At 47.0% G+C, this 19,807-nt stretch overlaps 1 protein-coding gene across 7 annotated transcripts in view; it reads left to right on the forward strand.

Annotated features, from left to right (window-relative positions):
* The window catches only part of foxp4 (forkhead box P4), a 169,722-nt gene that overhangs the window by 135,191 nt on the left and 14,724 nt on the right, over positions 1-19,807 (forward strand). For 5 of the 7 annotated variants that reach the window (XM_039015906.1, XM_039015902.1, XM_039015904.1 and 2 more), the window contains 5 exons: positions 6,278-6,365; positions 7,769-7,852; positions 11,808-12,039; positions 12,262-12,338; positions 12,495-12,596. In XM_039015906.1, the coding sequence (XP_038871834.1) occupies positions 6,278-6,365; positions 7,769-7,852; positions 11,808-12,039; positions 12,262-12,338; positions 12,495-12,596 (583 nt within the window). The remainder of the gene's footprint in view (positions 1-6,277; positions 6,366-7,768; positions 7,853-11,807; positions 12,040-12,261; positions 12,339-12,494; positions 12,597-19,807) is intronic. The other 2 variants (XM_039015903.1, XM_039015905.1) reach the window with 1 other exon arrangement.

Here is a 19,807-nt window from a genome sequence, read left to right on the forward strand (position 1 = left end):
AAGCTGCATTCCCAAACTACTCACCTCCACACAGCTCATGCTACAAATAATGGAAGTGGCCCCTATTGTTAAGAGATTGTCACTTTCACTCTTTCTAGCATGACTTTCTAGTGACTAGTGTAGGACTCGCTCTACTGTGAGTGTTACTATATCAGTCAGCCCAGACACACGCTAACCAGCGAACTAGCGGCCGCTGAGTGTAAATCAGTGAAACGTTCTACAGCCTTCATTTACTCCCCTGGAGTCAATTGACGCGTCGGTGCATCAATCTAAGTTACATAACAAGAAAATCACCCCAACATCTGTCAGTTTAAGCTAGAGATATCCGTTTTTTTTTGCATTGGATGTGTCTCAATCCACTGCATCCGTATGTCACACTTCTGCATCTGCGGTGAAAGGTGGCAGAGCTAGAGTGTTTGTCAGATTAGGAGACATCCCGAAAATCAGTCTTCTCACGAAAACATCTGTAGTGTCCGAACGGTTTTGACCTATAAACTATTTTGACCACTCTATGGACAGCGAAGACTCTCACAAACACGATGGTGTTCTCCGTTTTGTGTCACGGGACTCGTCTGAAGGTAACCGTTACCGGTTTAAAAAAACAAATGGAAGTATGAAGGTAGTTTTGTGCCTACCCCAAAAAACGCTTTAAATATGTATATCTCCTAGATTTAGGACAGACTGTTCAAAACATTTTCTTATAATGTATTTTTTGACCTTATTGCCATTTCTGAATGTGTTATTCAATGTGTGTCTATGGGCTTTAATAGTAAAGGCCAAATTTTATCAAATAATTGTTTAAATATTTTTTGGGATACCTAATGGGGTCCTAAAATTCTAAATCATAAAGCTAAATTATCCATAGTATGACCATCTTAAAACAACTCCATATGTCAGCTTAGCACCCCCCTCCCCCAACGTCTTATTAATAATTAATCAGTTGCTATCGGTTACATCAGGCTTCCTTGGAGGAGCAGAGCGTTTTGTTATTGTGTGTCCATCTACATTATTCAACAGCTCTGTCACTCTTTCTCTCTCTCTCTGTCAGCCTTCTCTCATCCCTTAATCCCTCCCCTCTGTCCCTCTGTCTCTGCTCCTGCTGCATGTTTCATTGGCTGCTAAATGTTTTAAGTGGTGTGTTGTGAGAGACCCTTGTGAGACGGTGCTGAGAAGGTATCAAAGAATCTGAGGCTACACCTGACAAGATGTGACAAGTCTCTAGCTGACACCTGACAAGTCTCTAGCTGATTAGTGTTGTGCTCCCAGAGTTCTCTGCTCTGAAGGGTCAAGCAAATTGTTTCCACGCTTCATTAGCAATTTACTTAATTAGCTAATTTACAATCACAGCTCTTTGTTTCCATGGCGCTAGCAAAGACATCAAACAGCAGCTCCCTCTCCATCCATCTCCCCTCTGCTTTCCTCCTCTCTTTTCTTTCTGCCTTTCTTAATCCCTCTTTCTTGTCTGTTCGCCAGTTTGGAGTCTTTAGAGATGGTGTGTGGAGCGGGGAGGGGGTATAGCCTGGGAGATCCGTGTCTGTCTGTGTGTGTGTGTGTGTGTGTGTGTGTGTGTGTGTGTGTGTGTGTGTGTGTGTGTGTGTGTGTGTGTGTGTGTGTGTGTGTGTGTGTGTGTGTGTGCTGGTGAGAATAAGGGGTGATACATCTAAGCCTGGTGTAAACAGTCAACTGTCACTATTTGTTAGAGTGATGACACAACAGACAACATGTCACATGTACGAACAGAGTCATACACACAGGCACATCCATACACCCTGTCTGATCCACTGAGATCCTGATATCTCTACTACTGTCAGCTTCAGGACAGTCCACCTTCCGCTACCACATAACAGACACCGAACAAACCCATTATGAACCCTTTAACAGAGGCCCAACGAACCCTTAACCAAGCCTAACCAAAACAATGGTCCGTAAGGGAGAGAAACTGTCTTTCTAATGATCAACTCTGAGCTGATATCACCAGGGATAGTGTGTAATAACTCGGCATGGTACACACACACACACACACACACACACACACACACACACACACACACACACACACACACACACACACACACACACACACACACACACACAGACACACACACAGACACACACACAGACACACACACAGACACACACACGCACAGACACACACACACAGACAGAGAAGTATGTTGTGAGATGATGGCAGTGGACAGTCAGATCAAAGCCAGAGGCAGGCTAGGAAAATTTGGAGACGAAAGCTGTTGTTTGGTGTCTCATTTCACACAGCCTCAGGGCAGATGGAGAGAGAGGAACCAAACGGTGACAGATAATGCTCTCCCCTCCAGCCTTCCTTAGTCATCGCTCTGGGCAGAAGGAGAAGAGATGATAGGAGACACTCTTCTATTTCCAGCTCTTTTCTTTCATCTGATCTGTGATCTCTCTCTCCCCGTTTTCTCTCTTCCCTTCACTCCTTCCCCGCTATCTTCTTCCCCCGCTATCTTCTTCCTCCGCTATCTTCTTCCCCCGCTATCTTCTTCCCCCGCTATCTTCTTCCCCCGCTATCTTCTTCCCATCACCTATTTTCTTCTCTTCTCCTATTTTTTTTCTTTTCTTTTTTTGTTGCATAGTAGATACATTCACTAATTTCTCCTCACCTCCCTCCCTTCTCTCTCTGTCAGTGCTGTCTGGTATAGTACTCTGTTGGCTGTGGTTAGTGGGGCTGAGGGTAATGTGTAATGTGGGCTGAATCTCTGTCTGAGAGGGCTAAGGCGTAAACAGAGACTCATTGTCGGGAGTCTCGGAATAAACCCTGCTACTGTTTATGACTGAGCCACAGAGACGGAGAGAGAGAGGAGGACAAGAGAGAAGGGAGAGGGTAGAGAGAGAAGAGAATGAGTTACAGAGAGAGAGAGGAGGGAGAGAGAGAAGGGAGAGGGTAGAGAGAGAAGAGAATGAATTACAGAGAGAGTGGGGAGAGAGAAGAGAAGAGTGTGAGTTACAGAGAGAGAGGAGGGGGAGAAAGAAGGGAGAGGGTAGAGAGAGAAGAGAGTGAGTTAGGGAGAGAGAGAAGGGAGAGGGTAGAGAGAGAAGGAAGTGAGTTACAGAGAGAGAGAGGAGGGAGAGAGAGACGAGAGTGAGTTACAGAGAGAGGGGGGGAATGGTTTTAGGTTAGAGAGAGTGTGCGAGTGAAGAGAGAAAGAGTTAGGGAGTGGAGGAGTAGAGAGTTAGGGAGTGGAGGAGTAGAGCGTTAGGGAGTAGAGGAGTAGAGAGTTAGGGAGTGGAGGACTAGAGAGTTAGGGAGTGGAGGAGTAGAGAGTTAGGGAGTGGAGGACTAGATAGTTAGGGAGTGGAGGAGTAGAGAGTTAGGGAGTGGAGGACTAGATAGTTAGGGAGTGGAGGAGTAGAGAGTTAGGGAGTGGAGGACTAGAGAGTTAGGGAGTAGAGGAGTAGAGAGTTAGGGAGTGGAGGACTAGAGAGTTAGGGAGTGGAGGAGTAGAGAGTTAGGGAGTGGAGGACTAGATAGTTAGGGAGTGGAGGAGTAGAGAGTTAGGGAGTGGAGGACTAGAGAGTTAGGGAGTGGAGGACTAGATAGTTAGGGAGTGGAGGACTAGATAGTTAGGGAGTGGAGGACTAGATAGTTAGGGAGTGGAGGACTAGATAGTTAGGGAGTGGAGGACTAGATAGTTAGGGAGTGGAGGACTAGATAGTTAGGGAGTGGAGGACTAGAGAGTTAGGGAGTGGAGGAGTAGAGCGTTAGGGAGTGGAGGACTAGATAGTTAGGGAGTGGAGGACTAGATAGTTAGGGAGTGGAGGACTAGAGAGTTAGGGAGTGGAGGAGTAGAGAGTTAGGGAGTGGAGGACTAGAGAGTTAGGGAGTGGAGGAGTATAGAGTTATGGAGTGGAGGAGTAGAGAGTTAGGGAGTGGAGGAGTAGAGAGTTAGGGAGTGGAGGACTAGAGAGTTAGGGAGTAGAGGAGTAGAGAGTTAGGGAGTGGAGGACTAGAGAGTTATGGAGTAGAGGAGAAGAGAGTTAGGGAGTGGAGGACTAGATAGTTAGGGAGTGGAGGAGAAGAGAGTTAGGGAGCGGAGGACTAGAGAGTTTGGGAGTGGAGGAGTAGAGAGTTAGGGAGTGGAGGACTAGAGAGTTAGGGAGTAGAGGAGAAGAGAGAGGGGGAATGGAGGAATAGAGAGTTAGGGAGTAGAGGAGAAGAGAGAGGGAGTGGAGGAATAGAGAGAGGGGGAGTAGAGGGAAAAGGGTGAGATCATGTTTTTGTTATTATTATCATGCACTTGAGCTGTCTATCTATGCTGGGATTAGCTATGCCATGACATCATTGTTATTGTTTCATTTCTTCTTTCCTTCTAATATTGCCCAACTCCCCATTCTCTTAAACACGCACACACTGGGTCATGATTCTCTAAACGACACACACACACGTCTCAGAGTTGTCATGAGCAGAGAAAACGGGAGAGGGAGGGAGGGAAGGCAGGAATGAGGGAGGGAGGGAGGGAGGGAGGGAATGAGGAATGGAGGGGGAAAGAGGAGGGAGGGGGTAGGGAGGGAGGGAGGGAGGTAGGTAGGGAGGGGGGAGGGAGGGCGGTAGGGTGGGAATGAGGAAGGATTGAGAGGGAGCGGGGAGGGAGGGGGAAAGAGGGGGTAGGGAGGGACGAAGGGGGAGGGAGGGAAGTAGGGTGGGAATGGGGGGGGGGGGGAATGAAGGGGGAAAGGGGGGAGGGAGGGGTAGGCTGGGAATGAGGAAGGGAGGGGGAAAGAGGGAGGAAGAGAGGGCGGTAGGGAGGGAAAAGATCAGAAGGTCCTGGATCCTCCCACACCAGAGGAAACAAACAGTGCCACCATTCAGACACACACATTTCAGGGGGGCAGAAGTGTATTAGGAGTTAATCAGAGAGTAGATCCTCTCTCTGTTCCTCTGATAACACATGAGCTATTATCCAGGTGTTCCTCTGATACACTTGCATGGCCCAAAGAGCAGGACACACACACATTAAAAGGAAAAAGCTTATAAGTAAATTATATACTTATAATATTATTCTTTACATAACCTCCTCTTACTCACTCTCTCCTCCACTGTGTAAACTGGTTATTTTGTTTAACACTGAGTTCAACAGTTGACTCTCATGTTTTGACTTGGTTGCGGTTTTTTTCTGCGAGGAGGAAATCTAGTTTATACTGTGAAGTGTTTGGGGCAAGCCCACTGTTGTGTGTTTCCATGTGTTTCTGTCTGGATAGGAGTGTAAAGCCCTCTGGTCTCTTGAAAAGCTCTAAACAAACTAAATAAACAAATATCTGCAATCACATAAATGTGAATATTTATTTAAATGAAGTCACCATTGGCCGGAATCACACAAACTGGAGCTTATGTGTCTGCTGCAAGCATTCACACTCACTCACTCACACACACACACAAACACACACACGCATACACACACACACACACACACACACACACACACACACACACACACACACACACACACACACACACACACACACACACACACACACACACACACACACAGTGACACATCTGTCTGGTGTTCCATTGAATATGTGTGAATTACAGATTAATATGCGTTCTTTTGCTTGTCATGTAGGTTATAACCCAGTTGTATTCCTCTCCCTCTATCTCTTCTCCTTTCTCTATTTCTACCCCTTCCTCTATCTCTACCCTTTCTCTATCTCTACCCCTTCCTCTATCTCTACCCTTTCTCTATCTCTACCCCTTCCTCTCTCTACCCTTTCTCTATCTCTACCCCTTCCTCTATCTCTACCCTTTCTCTATCTCTACCCCTTCCTCTATCTCTACCCCTTTCTCTATTTCTACCCCTTCCTCTATCTCTACCCTTTCTCTATCACTACCCCTTCCTCTATCTCTACCCTTTCTCTATCTCTACCCCTTCCTCTATCTCTACCCTTTCTCTATCTCTACCCCTTCCTCTATGTCTACCCTTTCTCTATCTCTACCCCTTCCTCTATCTCTACCCCTTCCTCTATCTCTACCCCTTTCTCTATCTCTACCCCTTCCTCTATCTCTACCCCTTTCTCTATCTCTACCCCTTCCTCTATCTCTACCCCTTCCTCTATCTCTCCCCCTTCCTCTATCTCTCCCCCTTCCTCTATCTCTACCCTTTCCTCTATCTCTACCCCTTCCTCTATCTCTACCCCTTCCTATATCTCTACCCCGTCCTCTCCCTCTATCTCTACCCCTTCCTCTATCTCTCCCCCTTCCTCTATCTCTCCCCCTTCCTCTCACTCTCTCTTCCTTTCTCAGGCATCTGAACAATGAGCATGCTCTGGATGACCGCAGTACAGCCCAGTGCAGGGTGCAGATGCAGGTGGTCCAACAGCTGGAGATACAGGTGGGAAAACACACACACACACACACACACACACACACACACACACACACACACACACACACACACACACACACACACACACACACACAGTCATTCTCTGTGTCTGTACTTGTCTGAGCCAGGCTGGGGGTTTAGTGAAAGCACTGGAGCTTGTAATTTACAGAGGAAAGCTGGCATCATAGGCTAGGCTCCAATTATAAACCTCCCAGTCCAGTCCATTCCAGTCCCTTTCTACTGGGTGGAAGGAGGGAAGGAGGAGGAGGGGTGGACATCAAGATGATGCAGCCAAACACAAACACCCCACAAGAACCCCCAAACAGCATAGTGGCGAACCCAGGGTGTTGGAGCTGGGGTTCGGGTTAGCTGTGGCCCTGGTCCCCCTGGTAAACCACATTGAGCCCCAAGCCCCAAGCCACCGCTGGGCAACACAAAGTGACAGAGAGACAGGCAGTGTCACATCTCATCAGGCCTCCCGTCCTCTCCCCTTTCCCCTGCCATGTCACCTACCCCACTACTGCCCTGTTATAGTACCTACATACACACATAAACTCACACACACGCACATCTTACACATATTCACTCAATGCTGCCATACTACTACACACACAGCCTAGTGCTGGCCTCATTCAGCCAGCTTCTCCAGGCCTCTGTCTCTCACAGCCATTGGCTGTGGTGTGTTGGCTGGCTGACTGAGATGTCTCTCAGTAGAGATGCAGGGAGGCGTTTCCACAGGCTCTAGCACAGTAGCACCCACTAAACTGCAGTTAGCAATGGCAAACAGGGACGAGTGTCTGCAGGCTAGTGTGTATGTGTCTGTGAGAGTGTGTGTGTAATGTGTGAGAAAATGTTAGGTGTGTGTGTAGAGAGTGTTCCCATCTCTCTCTCTGTGCCTGGGGAGACTGGTGCTGTGAGACAGTGAGAACAGCCCTGAGACACACACATGCACACGCACGCACACACACCACCACATGCTAAATCATAGACTAAGGGGATGCCTCTTTCTCTAACACAAACACCCATTACTTCACACCCTCCCCTAAATATCTGTGTTTTACTGCTTTAATGGGAGGCTGATGTTGCATTGACGCTGATGTGACTTGACTGGATATTATCAAGTCCACAGTGTGAGAATAAACCTGCAGTCTATAAACAACAAGACAAACCCAGGTTGGTGTGAATGGAGCTTGAGTCTATTCCTTACTACCATGCTTCTCGTCTATGACAATAGTAATTATTGACTCAAAAAGTACAGTTTTGCTGACGTGTGTGTGTGTGTGTGTGTGTGTGTGTGTGTGTGTGTGTGTGTGTGTGTGTGTGTGTGTGTGTGTGTGTGTGTGTGTGTGTGTGTGTGTGTGTGTGTGTGTGTGTGTGTGTGTGTGTGTGTGTGTGTGTGTGTTTCTCAGCTGGCCAAGGAGAGTGAGCGGCTGCAGGCCATGATGACCCACCTGCACATGCGCCCATCGGAGCCAAAGCCTTTCAACCAACCTGTGAGTACCTGACCTCTGAACCCTTACCTCTCACCCCTGACCCCTTACCTCTCACCCCTGACCCCTTACCTCTCACCGTGCTGTAGCAGGTGTTTGGTGTATGCATCCTCTGTTGATCAGTGAGGCTTACAGTTGGCCTTTATTCACTTTAGTGTTATCTATAGTGTTCATTATTAGTATGTAAATATGCATAAGGGATGTTGTTCTTGATTTCTATATGAGCACAGGTCCCTGTAATAAACTATTCCATAATGGAATAGCGTAACCTTTGATCACAATACCAACATAAATCACAAAACCACACAAGATTTATCCAAATAAATTATTGAAATGTGGGTGAATCTTTTGATGTGTGTGAGCCATCCATCATTCAGTCTGCCCTGTTGAGACAGTGTTCATTTCGTCAACTATCATAATGACTCAAATATTTGCCAAACACCTATTTTTTAGTGGCAATTGATAAGACTATAACTGAAAAAACTATTAACTAAACGAAAATGATTTTTAATTTCAGGTGACTAAAACGACGAGAGGAGACTAAATGATCTCTGTGACTAAAATCTGTGTACTAAGTGGACGGGACAAGAGTTTTTGGAGAAATTGAGAGCTTTTCAGTGATAAGCACAATTAGTATTAGCAGCACAGATGCGCAGTGCAGTTCTGTTCAGCAGTGGGAAGGATCTATATTCTCTCTGGTGAGCTGTGGGGGAGCAAGCGATGAGTATGGGCAGACCGGCTCCACTCTGCCTCTGATGATACACATCCTCTGATGATACACATCCTCTGATTATACACATCCTCTGATGATACACATCCTCTGATTATACACATCCTCTGATGATACACATCCTCTGATTATACACATCCTCTGATGATACACATCCTCTGATGATACACATCCTCTGATTATACACATCCTCTGATGATACACATCCTCTGATGATACACATCCTCTGATTATACACATCCTCTGATTATACACATCCTCTGATTATACACATCCTCTGATGATACACATCCTCTGATTATACACATCCTCTGATGATACACATCCTCTGATGATACACATCCTCTGATTATACACATCCTCTGATGATACACATCCTCTGATGATACACATCCTCTGATTATACACATCCTCTGATTATACACATCCTCTGATTATACACATCCTCTGATGATACACATCCTCTGATTATACACATCCTCTGATGATACACATCCTCTGATGATACACATCCTCTGATTATACACATCCTCTGATTATACACATCCTCTGATTATACACATCCTCTGATGATACACATCCTCTGATTATACACATCCTCTGATGATACACATCCTCTGATGATACACATCCTCTGATTATACACATCCTCTGATTATACACATCCTCTGATGATACACATCCTCTGATTATACACATCCTCTGATTATACACATCCTCTGATTATACACATCCTCTGATTATACACATCCTCTGATGATACACATCCTCTGATTATACACATCCTCTGATGATACACATCCTCTGATTATACACATCCTCTCTTGATACACATCCTCTGATTATACACATCCTCTCATGATACACATCCTCTGATGATACACATCGCGTAGGCAACTCTCTAGCTTCCATGTAGCTAACCAGTCACCACCAGCCTCCTAGTTAGCTACCCTTTGCCTGGTTAAGAAACACAAGCTACTTTATGAAATGTAAAACAATAGCACCAATGGGTTTAATAGTAAAACAACATTCTAACTATGTGTCTCTCCCTTGAGTAGGCTATAGAAAAGTAGGCTTGTAGTCTCACTTAACCCTCCCACTTTTCCGACTGCATTTCATATCCAGGTTCTGTGTAGCCAACGTAGCCAAGTCTCTTTTCCTCAGAGAAAACAGGTTGATTCTAGCCCTTAGGCCACCGTTCAAAAGACATGACCCATAATGCCGGCGCTATGTTTTTTTCTTTCTATCATGCATTAGCGGGACACATTTTACATTTATAAAACATATTGCAGGCCATTCTAAAACTAGGCTACATGCTAACCAGCCTGTTAACCATTTGTTTAGGATACACCTTGTTCAGTCATGTTAAGTCATTAGCTAGCTGTAGCTAACAACCTGGGGCAACATTTTGGAATGGTCAGATAGAAATATGCTATGTAGAACAAACATGCCTCTCTGACATGTTGAATAAGGATTCCCAAACGTTTCACTCAGGCCTTAGCTCCCGTACTTTGTGAATACTGGTGATATTGTCGCTCTCTCATGTGCAATATCTATGTAGGCTGAATTAGGAATGTACATGGCCAGATAAATGTTCTATAATAATATGAATCTTATATATGTTTGTCATATTTCTGTGATGTGACTAAAATGAAAGGGAATTTAGTTGACTAAAATGGCCCAGTGTTTTCGTCATTTTGACAATAACTAGACTAAATCATTAGTCAAATGACAGAAGACTGGACTAAATGTAAAAATGAGTGCCAAAATTAAAACTGTGTTGAGGGATGGAGCTCTGTGTCTCCGGGCAGGCTGGCTGGCACAGGCAGGGTTGTTATTAGGTATCTAATGAATATTTCATTATTCAGATTGACGAGGAGTCTTATTAAAATATGAAGATGTTGAAATTAATTGTCAATTACAAGTGGAGTGTCTTAATTTGAGGGGATATAAATGGTTGCAGTGGGGCAGCGGGACGTGTGTGTGTGTGTGTGTGTGTGTGTGTGTGTGTGTGTGTGTGTGTGTGTGTGTGTGTGTGTGTGTGTGTGTGTGTGTGTGTGTGTGTGTGTGTGTGTGTGTGTGTGTGTGTGTGTGTGTGTGTGTGTGTGTGTGTGTGTGGAGCCAGCGCAGGGCATCAGCTGTCGTTAGCACCTAATGGGAAATCAGGAAGAGGCGTGTTTTGTGTCGTCGTGGGAGACAAGCCTCGGGGTCAGCGATTTGAGGAAGGGGGTGGAGGGGAGGAGTCTTCAGAATTGCAACAAAGCTTGCCCTCAATTGAGAGGGTTGTGGTGTTGCCTTGGTGATGTGGCCGGGTTCCAAAGCTAATGAAGTACCTGTTTTACAGAGGGATGGAAGGAGAGGAGGGAAGGAGAGAGAGAGAAGTGCTAGAGAGATAGAAAGAAATAGAGGCAGATTTCCAGAGCTAATGAAGTAGCAGTGAAACAGGCCTGACCCCTAATCAGTCCGAATGGTACAGACCACTCGTCTGGAGCAGACAGGGAGAGGACAAGTAGGGGGGGAGGAGGTTTGGTTAGGACTGGAAAGATAGTGAAGGACAAATAGAAGGGAAGGTGAATGAGAGAAAAGGGGGAAAGAGAAAGAGGAAGGAAGACAGCTCTGTGTAAGAAAATTCAGATAATGCTCGCTCTCTCTTTCTCTCACTCTCTCACTATCTCTCTCTCTCTCTCACTCACACACATGTCCATGATAGTTTTAATTAGCTCTAATCTAACAGCCCTTCGAAAAGCGTCCCTGAGTGACTCAGAGGACTGGTTTCCAGTTCCCATTGCCCCTGTGGGCTCTGCCTAATTGGGCCGAGCTGGGCCGTGAAGAGAGCGTGCCACCGCTGTGTGTGTGACCACAGAGGCCTCCACACACACAAACTCCCATCTCTTGCTTTGTTTTTCTTTTGTTCACTGAGGGCTAATTGCAGTGTGTGTGTGTGTGTGTGTGTGTGTGTGTGTGTGTGTGTGTGTGTGTGTGTGTGTGTGTGTGTGTGTGTGTGTGTGTGTGTGTGTGTGTGTGTGTGTGTGTGTGTGTGTGTGTGTGTGTGTGTCTTTGTGCCAGCTGGGCATCACTCTTCATGTCTCTGTGTATAACGTGTCTGAGAGGATTAGATAAGTCGAAGCAACATAGCTAACTGTCCATCCATCCTACCAGAGAGCAAGCTACAACCAGGAATGATGATGGTCCCTTTCTGAAGATGTCACATCCTGTTTCCTTCCCCAGCTGAACCTGGCGTCCAGTGGCTCCCTGCTGAAGAGGGAGAGCGAGGCGTACCCCGAGGGTCTACCTCACCCCCCCACCTCCGCCACCGCCCCCATCACACCGCTCCGCCAGGGCCCCTCTGTCATCAGCTCCTCCAGCCTGCACTCACACTCACACCCGCACGGCGTGGGACCCATACGCAGGCGCATCGCTGACAAGTTCTGCACCCCCATCGCCTCAGGTATACGAGAGGGTATGCATACAACCCTCAAAAACACACACTTGTGTACACACAAACATTTTAATATATACAAGTATAATGGTAAACACATGCTCACAAAGTCTTTCTCACTGACTGACTTACACACACACACACACACACACACACACACACACACACACACACACACACACACACACACACACACACACACACACACATCCATGACTAATGTAGTGTGTGTTTTCTCTGTAGAGCTGGCACAGAACTGTGAGTTCTATAAGAACGCTGATGTCAGACCTCCCTTCACCTACGCCTCTCTCATACGCCACGTAAGTCTCCTCTCCTCCGTTTATCTTCCTCTCCTCCTTTTCTCTTCCTGTCATCTCTCATCTTCCTTTCCCCCTCCCCTCTCTTCTCCCATTTTAGTTTTGTGATAGCTCCGTTGAGACGTTGTCTAATGTTGTCCCCTCTCTGTCTCTCTCTAGGCCATTCTGGAGGCTCCAGACATGCAGCTGACTCTTAATGAGATCTATAACTGGTTTACGCGAATGTTCGCCTACTTCAGGAGAAACACAGCCACATGGAAGGTGAGTCCACACACATTCCTACACACACACTCCTCCGCATACACACATGGTCACTCACCTACTATACATACACTGCATATCCACACACACACACAGATTAGACAATATTCCTTCCCACACACACACCCACACACTCACACACACACTCGGCAGCCTCAAAAACTGACATGGCCATTGAAACGCCAAGCTGTTTTGATGATTATAAGCCATTTTACCCACAATGCCCTGAGTGGAGTGTGTGTGTGCGTAAGTGTGTGGACTCACTCCATGTGGCTGTGTTTCTTTACAGAGGTGTTAAATTGACTTACCCCACCCCCTCACTCCGTTCCTTCCTCCCTCTTTTACCCTACCTCCCTCCCTCCATCCCTCCCCCCTTCCTCCCTCCCTCTTCTTCCCTCCCTCCTGGTCCTCTGAAGAGTTCTGTGAGCTATGACATGGCCTACGAAGACGGTTCCACTTAGCTCAGTGGAAACACATCTCACTATCACAGAGCCTCATTACAGAGTCACACACACATGCAATGGCTTCTCTCACACACACATTCTCACAAACACACTCTCGCAGTCCATGACTCACACACAGACTCACACACACCTGGCTGGACCCTGACAGTGTAGGTGCTGACCCATTTCTACTGAAGCCTCATTCTAATTTGAGTGTCAGCTCCTCCGGAGAGAGGGAGATTGAGCGAGAGAATGAGAGAGACATATGATAGGAGGGGTGAAGAGGGGGTGTCATGGCCCAAGCCTCGTGCTAATAGCCTTGAATTGGGAAGGGAGGGAGTGAGGGACTAAGGGAGGGAGAGAGGGAGATGCCAGCCAGGAATATCTTTGCCGCCTCATTTCACTTTTATGAAATTTTACAATTAATGTATTCTCCTGCTTCCTCTCCACCTAGGACCGGCCCTTTAAATATCTACCTTTATATATTAATATATGTATGGAGTGTCCAGAGGTTTGGCCTGTATTAAATATAGAGGAAGATGTATGTTCTTTAATGGGCCTGGTTATTTCATGAGGAGAGCTAGTGTCAGCCATGGGAAGTCATTGATCAGAGAGAGAGAGGGATGAGGGAGAGGGGTGGGAAATAGGGATGGGAGAGAGAGGATGGGAGAGAGGGATGGGATGGGAGAGAGAGGATGGGATGGGAGAGAGAGGATGGGAGAGAGGGATGGGAGAGAGGGATGGGGGAGAGGGGTGGGAGAGAGGGATGGGAAAGAGGGATGGGAGAGAGAGGATGGGAGAGAGGGATGGGAGAGAGGGATGGGAGAGAGGGATGGGAGAGCGGGATGGGAGAGAGGGATGGGAGAGAGAGGATGGGAGAGAGGATGGGAGAGAGAGGATGGGAAAGAGAGGGATGGGAGAGAGGGATGGGAGAGAGGATGGGAGAGAGGGATGGGAGAGAGAGGATGGGAGAGAGGGATGAGAGGGAGAGGTGAACTGCAGACTGTTCAGTCAGAGAGCGTTAAACAGTGATTTAATTTCTCCAAGGTTCTGAATATGGTTGAGAACTGCTTTTTATGGGTAGAGAGCAGGGTCACATTCAGTAGAATATATTACAGCAAAATATCATTTAAGAGTCTGTCTTGAACGTTTGGTGCCAACGTGGTACCTTTAAGAATTCTAATATCACATTGAGGACAGTATTTGAAGGGCTGTTCGCTGAAAGGTAAGAACTACAAGTCTGTTGTGTGGGCACTGTGACACACACACACCACCTCTCTAACACCCCTACCCTCCTCTCCTTACCCCCAGCCTCATCCCTACCCCCTATACCTCCCCTAGCTGTACACCTACATCTCTCCAATACTACCACGAGCCTTACCCATACCTCTCTTTTCCACCTGTCTTCCTTCTCCCCTTTCCCACATTTACCCTTACCCTTCTCTACACCTCTCCTCGCCCCAACCTCTGCAGGATGTGTTGTGTTTATGTGTGTGTCTGCTGGGTGTGTGTGTGGCGTGTGCTGTGACCTGCTGTAAATGACTGCTAATGTTTTAACTGTGCGAATTAGACTTTCATCACGGAGACAAATGCAAATAGCAGAGAATAGCAGAGGAGCAGCAATGGCGGGGTGGCAGGCTGAGATTGGGGTCATACTCATTTACAAAACTGAGCATCACGGCTTGAAAGAGAGGGGGGGTGAGGAGGAGAGGGGCGGGGCGGGGGTGGTCTGGGGCTGATTATGGTTTGTGTAATTATGTGTGTGTGTGTGTGTGTGTGTGTGTGTGTGTGTGTGTGTGTGTGTGTGTGTGTGTGTGTGTGTGTGTGTGTGTGTGTGTGTGTGTGTGTGTGTGTGTGTGTGTGTGTGTGTGTGTGTGTGTGTGTGTGTGTGTAATTATGGTGAGGAGTGATGCACGCTCTGCCTGTCCCTCCCTCACGGATTAAAAAAGCGTGTCAGAGAAAATATGCAGGATTTAATTATAGACAAATTAAAATTGGTAATGAAATTGGGCATGAACAAAGTACAAACAGCAGATGAAAAGGGAGGACGCTCCCTAGAGGAGTGAGCTGCAGATAGCGGTGTGTGTGTATGTATGTGTGTATGTAGATTGTGGCTGATTAAAGATGTTTTAAAATAAAACTAGGGGAGGGGATGCACATCTTTGTCTTATTTCCAGCCACAGACAGAATAGTGTGTTTAGTGTGTGTGTCTCTACCATGCTCCTGTGTTTAGTGTGTGTGTGTCTACCATGCTCCTGTGTTTAGTGTGTGTGTCTCTGCCATGCTCCTGTGTTTAGTGTGTGTGTGTCTACCATGCTCCTGTGTTTAGTGTGTGTGTCTCTGCCATGCTCCTGTGTTTAGTGTGTGTGTGTCTCTACCATGCTCCTGTGTTTAGTGTGTGTGTGTCTCTACCATGCTCCTGTGTTTAGTGTGTGTGTCTCTACCATGCTCCTGTGTTTAGTGTGTGTGTCTCTGCCATGCTCCTGTGTTTAGTGTGTGTGTCTCTGTTATGCTCCTGTGTTTAGTGTGTGTGTCTCTACCATGCTCCTGTGTTTAGTGTGTGTGTCTCTACCATGCTCCTGTGTTTAGTGTGTGTGTCTCTACCATGCTCCTGGGTTTAGTGTGTGTGTCTCTGTTATGCTCCTGTGTTTAGTGTGTGTGTGTCTCTGTCATGCTCCTGTGTTTAGTGTGTGTGTGTCTCTGCCATGCTCCTGTGTTTAGTGTGTGTGTCTCTACCATGCTCCTGTGTTTAGTGTGTGTGTGTGTGTGTCTCTACCATGCTCCTGTGTTTAGTGTGTGTGTGTCTCTGCCATGCTCCTGTGTTTAGTGTGTGTGTGTCTCTGTCATGCTCCTGTGTTTAGTGTGTGTGTATGTCTCTACCATGCTCCTGTGTTTAGTGTGTGTGTGTCTCTGTCATGCTCCTGTGTTTAGTGTGTGTGTGTCTCTGTTATGCTCCTGTGTTTAGTGTGTGTGTCTCTACCATGCTCCTGTGTTTAGTGTGTGTGTCTCTACCATGCTCCTGTGTTTAGTGTGTGTGTCTCTACCATGCTCCTGTGTTTAGTGTGTGTGTCTCTGCCATGCTCCTGTGTTTAGTGTGTGTGTCTCTACCATGCTCCTGTGTTTAGTGTGTGTGTGTCTCTGCCATGCTCCTGTGTTTAGTGTGTGTGTCTCTACCATGCTCCTGTGTTTAGTGTGTGTGTGTCTCTGTCATGCTCCTGTGTTTAGTGTGTGTGCGTCTCTGCCATGCTCCTGTGTTTAGTGTGTGTGTGTCTCTGTCATGCTCCTGTGTTTAGTGTGTGTGTGTCTCTACCATGCTCCTGTGTTTAGTGTGTGTGTGTCTCTGCCATGCTCCTGTGTTTAGTGTGTGTGTGTCTCTACCATGCTCCTGTGTTTAGTGTGTGTGTGTGTCTCTGCCATGCTCCTGTGTTTAGTGTGTGTGTGTGTCTCTGCCATGCTCCTGTGTTTAGTGTGTGTGTGTCTCTGTCATGCTCCTGTGTTTAGTGTGTGTGTGTCTCTACCATGCTCCTGTGTTTAGTGTGTGTGTCTCTACCATGCTCCTGTGTTTAGTGTGTGTTTCTCTGCCATGCTCCTGTGTTTAGTGTGTGTGTCTCTACCATGCTCCTGTGTTTAGTGTGTGTGTGTCTCTACCATGCTCCTGTGTTTAGTGTGTGTGTCTCTACCATGCTCCTGTGTTTAGTGTGTGTGTGTCTCTACCATGCTCCTGTGTTTAGTGTGTGTGTCTCTGCCATGCTCCTGTGTTTAGTGTGTGTGTCTCTACCATGCTCCTGTGTTTAGTGTGTGTGTCTCTGCCATGCTCCTGTGTTTAGTGTGTGTGTCTCTACCATGCTCCTGTGTTTAGTGTGTGTGTCTCTGCCATGCTCCTGTGTTTAGTGTGTGTGTCTCTACCATGCTCCTGTGTTTAGTGTGTGTGTGTCTCTACCATGCTCCTGTGTTTAGTGTGTGTGTCTCTACCATGCTCCTGTGTTTAGTGTGTGTGTCTCTACCATGCTCCTGTGTTTAGTGTGTGTGTCTCTGCCATGCTCCTGTGTTTAGTGTGTGTGTCTCTACCATGCTCCTGTGTTTAGTGTGTGTGTGTGTCTGCCATGCTCCTGTGTTTAGTGTGTGTGTCTCTACCATGCTCCTGTGTTTAGTGTGTGTGTGTCTCTGTCATGCTCCTGTGTTTAGTGTGTGTGTGTCTCTGCCATGCTCCTGTGTTTAGTGTGTGTGTGTCTCTGTCATGCTCCTGTGTTTAGTGTGTGTGTGTCTCTACCATGCTCCTGTGTTTAGTGTGTGTGTGTCTCTGCCATGCTCCTGTGTTTAGTGTGTGTGTGTCTCTACCATGCTCCTGTGTTTAGTGTGTGTGTGTCTCTGCCATGCTCCTGTGTTTAGTGTGTGTGTGTCTCTGCCATGCTCCTGTGTTTAGTGTGTGTGTGTCTCTGTCATGCTCCTGTGTTTAGTGTGTGTGTGTCTCTACCATGCTCCTGTGTTTAGTGTGTGTGTCTCTACCATGCTCCTGTGTTTAGTGTGTGTGTCTCTGCCATGCTCCTGTGTTTAGTGTGTGTGTCTCTACCATGCTCCTGTGTTTAGTGTGTGTGTGTCTCTACCATGCTCTTGTGTTTAGTGTGTGTGTCTCTGCCATGCTCCTGTGTTTAGTGTGTGTGTCTCTACCATGCTCCTGTGTTTAGTGTGTGTGTCTCTACCATGCTCCTGTGTTTAGTGTGTGTGTGTCTCTGCCATGCTCCTGTGTTTAGTGTGTGTGTCTCTACCATGCTCCTGTGTTTAGTGTGTGTGTGTCTCTACCATGCTCCTGTGTTTAGTGTGTGTGTCTCTACCATGCTCCTGTGTTTAGTGTGTGTGTGTCTCTACCATGCTCCTGTGTTTAGTGTGTGTGTCTCTGCCATGCTCCTGTGTTTAGTGTGTGTGTCTCTACCATGCTCCTGTGTTTAGTGTGTGTGTCTCTGCCATGCTCCTGTGTTTAGTGTGTGTGTCTCTACCATGCTCCTGTGTTTAGTGTGTGTGTCTCTGCCATGCTCCTGTGTTTAGTGTGTGTGTCTCTACCATGCTCCTGTGTTTAGTGTGTGTGTGTCTCTACCATGCTCCTGTGTTTAGTGTGTGTGTCTCTACCATGCTCCTGTGTTTAGTGTGTGTGTGTCTCTACCATGCTCCTGTGTTTAGTGTGTGTGTCTCTGCCATGCTCCTGTGTTTAGTGTGTGTGTCTCTACCATGCTCCTGTGTTTAGTGTGTGTGTCTCTGCCATGCTCCTGTGTTTAGTGTGTGTGTCTCTACCATGCTCCTGTGTTTAGTGTGTGTGTCTCTGCCATGCTCCTGTGTTTAGTGTGTGTGTCTCTACCATGCTCCTGTGTTTAGTGTGTGTGTGTCTCTACCATGCTCCTGTGTTTAGTGTGTGTGTCTCTACCATGCTCCTGTGTTTAGTGTGTGTGTGTCTCTACCATGCTCCTGTGTTTAGTGTGTGTGTCTCTGCCATGCTCCTGTGTTTAGTGTGTGTGTCTCTACCATGCTCCTGTGTTTAGTGTGTGTGTCTCTACCATGCTCCTGTGTTTAGTGTGTGTGTCTCTACCATGCTCCTGTGTTTAGTGTGTGTGTCTCTGCCATGCTCCTGTGTTTAGTGTGTGTGTCTCTACCATGCTCCTGTGTTTAGTGTGTGTGTGTCTCTGCCATGCTCATGTGTTTAGTGTGTGTGTCTCTACCATGCTCCTGTGTTTAGTGTGTGTGTGTCTCTGTCATGCTCCTGTGTTTAGTGTGTGTGTGTCTCTGCCATGCTCCTGTGTTTAGTGTGTGTGTGTCTCTGTCATGCTCCTGTGTTTAGTGTGTGTGTGTCTCTACCATGCTCCTGTGTTTAGTGTGTGTGTGTCTCTGCCATGCTCCTGTGTTTAGTGTGTGTGTGTCTCTACCATGCTCCTGTGTTTAGTGTGTGTGTGTCTCTGCCATGCTCCTGTGTTTAGTGTGTGTGTGTCTCTGCCATGCTCCTGTGTTTAGTGTGTGTGTGTCTCTGTCATGCTCCTGTGTTTAGTGTGTGTGTGTCTCTACCATGCTCCTGTGTTTAGTGTGTGTGTCTCTACCATGCTCCTGTGTTTAGTGTGTGTGTCTCTGCCATGCTCCTGTGTTTAGTGTGTGTGTCTCTACCATGCTCCTGTGTTTAGTGTGTGTGTGTCTCTACCATGCTCCTGTGTTTAGTGTGTGTGTCTCTACCATGCTCCTGTGTTTAGTGTGTGTGTGTCTCTACCATGCTCTTGTGTTTAGTGTGTGTGTCTCTGCCATGCTCCTGTGTTTAGTGTGTGTGTCTCTACCATGCTCCTGTGTTTAGTGTGTGTGTCTCTGCCATGCTCCTGTGTTTAGTGTGTGTGTCTCTACCATGCTCCTGTGTTTAGTGTGTGTGTCTCTACCATGCTCCTGTGTTTAGTGTGTGTGTGTCTCTGTCATGCTCCTGTGTTTAGTGTGTGTGTCTCTGTCATGCTCCTGTGTTTAGTGTGTGTGTCTCTGTCATGCTCCTGTGTTTAGTGTGTGTGTCTCTGCCATGCTCCTGTGTTTAGTGTGTGTGTCTCTACCATGCTCCTGTGTTTAGTGTGTGTGTGTCTCTACCATGCTCCTGTGTTTAGTGTGTGTGTGTCTCTGCCATGCTCCTGTGTTTAGTGTGTGTGTCTCTGCCATGCTCCTGTGTTTAGTGTGTGTGTCTCTGCCATGCTCCTGTGTTTAGTGTGTGTGTCTCTACCATGCTCCTGTGTTTAGTGTGTGTGTCTCTGCCATGCT

This window comes from Salvelinus namaycush, chromosome 20 (genome assembly GCF_016432855.1).
Source record: "Salvelinus namaycush isolate Seneca chromosome 20, SaNama_1.0, whole genome shotgun sequence".
NCBI lineage: Eukaryota > Metazoa > Chordata > Actinopteri > Salmoniformes > Salmonidae > Salvelinus > Salvelinus namaycush.